The sequence below is a fragment of the Cyprinodon variegatus genome, unplaced genomic scaffold, assembly GCF_000732505.1.
Source record: "Cyprinodon variegatus isolate N-32 unplaced genomic scaffold, C_variegatus-1.0 Scaffold43, whole genome shotgun sequence".
NCBI lineage: Eukaryota > Metazoa > Chordata > Actinopteri > Cyprinodontiformes > Cyprinodontidae > Cyprinodon > Cyprinodon variegatus.
The window spans coordinates 169,268-171,491 of NW_015150496.1; the positions used below are offsets into that span (position 1 = coordinate 169,268).

Sequence of the window (2,224 nt, forward strand, 5' to 3'; positions counted from 1 at the left end):
TGGGTATGGCGAGTGCGAAACAACAGGAAATGGAAGACGCGCCAGCAGCACTTTATAGATCTGCTGTATGGGACCACTTTGCATTTAGAGTGACCTACGATGACGGCGGAAAGAAAGTTGTGGATAAAAGTGCAACAGTGTGCAAGCATTGTGCAACACGTGTTGTTTATGCTAACAGCAACACGTCCAACATGTCAGCTCACCTCTCTTGCAATGCCATAATCTCACCTACTTTTAACCTAAGACTGTCACAATGATGTATCAAATGTCAGACTGCTTTTTTCTTTCAGTTTTAACCTGACTATACAAGACATAATAGATTTTCCTAACAATCAACATATACTGAACCGAACCGAATCGAAAACCGTGGATTTTGTGAACCGTTCCACCCCTAATGGGTTGCACCCCACACCTGCAGTCGCTGCGGTCGCAGTTCCTTAGCAGCGAGCTTCTGTTTTTGTTTTAATAAACTTTTTGAACTTTCCTACCGACTGTCTCGCCTTGAATACTGGGTCCTCTGTCCCGTTTATGACAAAATCAGAGGTAAACAAAGACACTGCTAGAATTTCCGGAAGGAGCCTGAAAGTATATTGGTTTCCAGTGGTGCCTAAATTCAGCACAGAAGTTGTCCAACATGTTGGGAGAAACCCTGTAATCAGATGGACTCAGTGCAAATTTGAAAAAGTCTGCCTTCATTCAAGGTAACTCATTAATGAACAGCTATCTTATTATTGTTGGAAAAATAGTTACCAAGATTTTTTTTTTTTCTCAGTCCACCTTTTCTTTCTTGATCGTGTAGCTGGAAAGGAAACTTTACTAATAACAGACTGGATCTGTAGCTGACAGTAATGCTCTGTTTTAATTGTGCAGCTTTGCGTATAAATTTGTTATTTAGTTCTGCACATAGACCTTCTTATTTTTTATTTTTTAAGAATGTATTTCCTACCCAAAAACTTGCTAAACCAAAGCGTGACCTACCCTAAAAAGAGTCACTTCTCAAAACAAGCTTCATAAAAGATTTTAAGCTTCGGTTTTGTTTTTTGTTTTGCGTTAAAACAAAATTATTTCGGTGAATCCAGGATCTAGACTAAGGGAAGATAAAGGTGACCTGAACTGACTGGTTGGACTGAGGGTTTCTGTTGCAGAGGACAGAGTCCGGTGGGAGTTGGGCGTGGCATCTTCACAGCTTTCCAACTTGATTCCTGTCAGAGGAAAACGGAGCGTTTAGACAAATCTGAGGTGACATTTGATGAAGTATACAACTAACTATTCAGCTTTATTTACCAGCTCTAGCAAATGTAGTTCTAGTTAGAAAAATCTAAAATACCTAGAATTCTTAAACTGTAATATTATAGACGGAAAACTGGCCTGATCCTCTAAAATCTCCTGATATTTGGATTTTTTCTGTTTTTACACCATAGAATAAAAGTTTCAAATAAACAAACTCTTCAGTAAACTGCGGTTACTGTAGAATTATCATGCCAGTTTTTTTAAATAATCAAACATGAAAAAATACAAAATAAAACCCATACATTTAAGTATATATAAATGTTTACATCAGTTAGAAAAATAATATACATTAGTAAGAACATAAAACATCCAGTCCTATCTCTATGTCATTATAGAAGTTATTATTTAAATTAGTTCAGTTATAACCCATACATATGAGTGCATGCACAGGCATATTGATGATGTAGCCTTTCATATTTAGACAACCTAAACCTTAAACATGCTTTTTCAATTAATAAGGGGAATAATCTGATGCAAACTTCAGCCTCGGAGGAAAGTAAGGATGCTAAAGGCTTTGTGTGGAGCAGCCGCCTACCTTGTTTATGATTCTCCTGAGCATCTGGGGCTTCTTCAGAGTTCTCTTTGCCTTCTTTTGCATTGGTGCCCTGCAATTTTAAAACAAATTGGGAATGAATCAGATTATTTTAACGGATAAAACCTCTAAAAGTTAAGTTTCTATTCAAAAACAGGAATCAGAGTGAGAAAACAAACCCATTGATGTGCAACGATTAAAAAACCCCAGTTCTAAAATGATTACTGTTTTATGTTAATCATTTAAACTGCTTACTAAATCACTATCTGAAATGAATGCATATATATTTGACATAGAGGTGTATGGTGTCTTATATACTTTGGTTTACAAAGAAAAAAATGCATGGATGGATGGATGGATGGATGGATGGATGGATGGATGGATGGATGGATGGATGGATGG

At 36.9% G+C, this 2,224-nt stretch overlaps 1 protein-coding gene across 3 annotated transcripts in view; it reads right to left on the reverse strand.

Annotated features, from left to right (window-relative positions):
- The window catches only part of LOC107081870 (smoothelin-like protein 2), a 17,010-nt gene that overhangs the window by 8,453 nt on the left and 6,333 nt on the right, over positions 1–2,224 (reverse strand). For all 3 annotated transcript variants that reach the window (XM_015370213.1, XM_015370212.1, XM_015370211.1), the window contains exons 2-3: positions 1,826–1,895; positions 1,119–1,202 (exon numbers count right to left, since the gene is read on the reverse strand). In XM_015370213.1, coding sequence (XP_015225699.1) covers positions 1,119–1,202; positions 1,826–1,895 — 154 coding nt within the window. The remainder of the gene's footprint in view (positions 1–1,118; positions 1,203–1,825; positions 1,896–2,224) is intronic.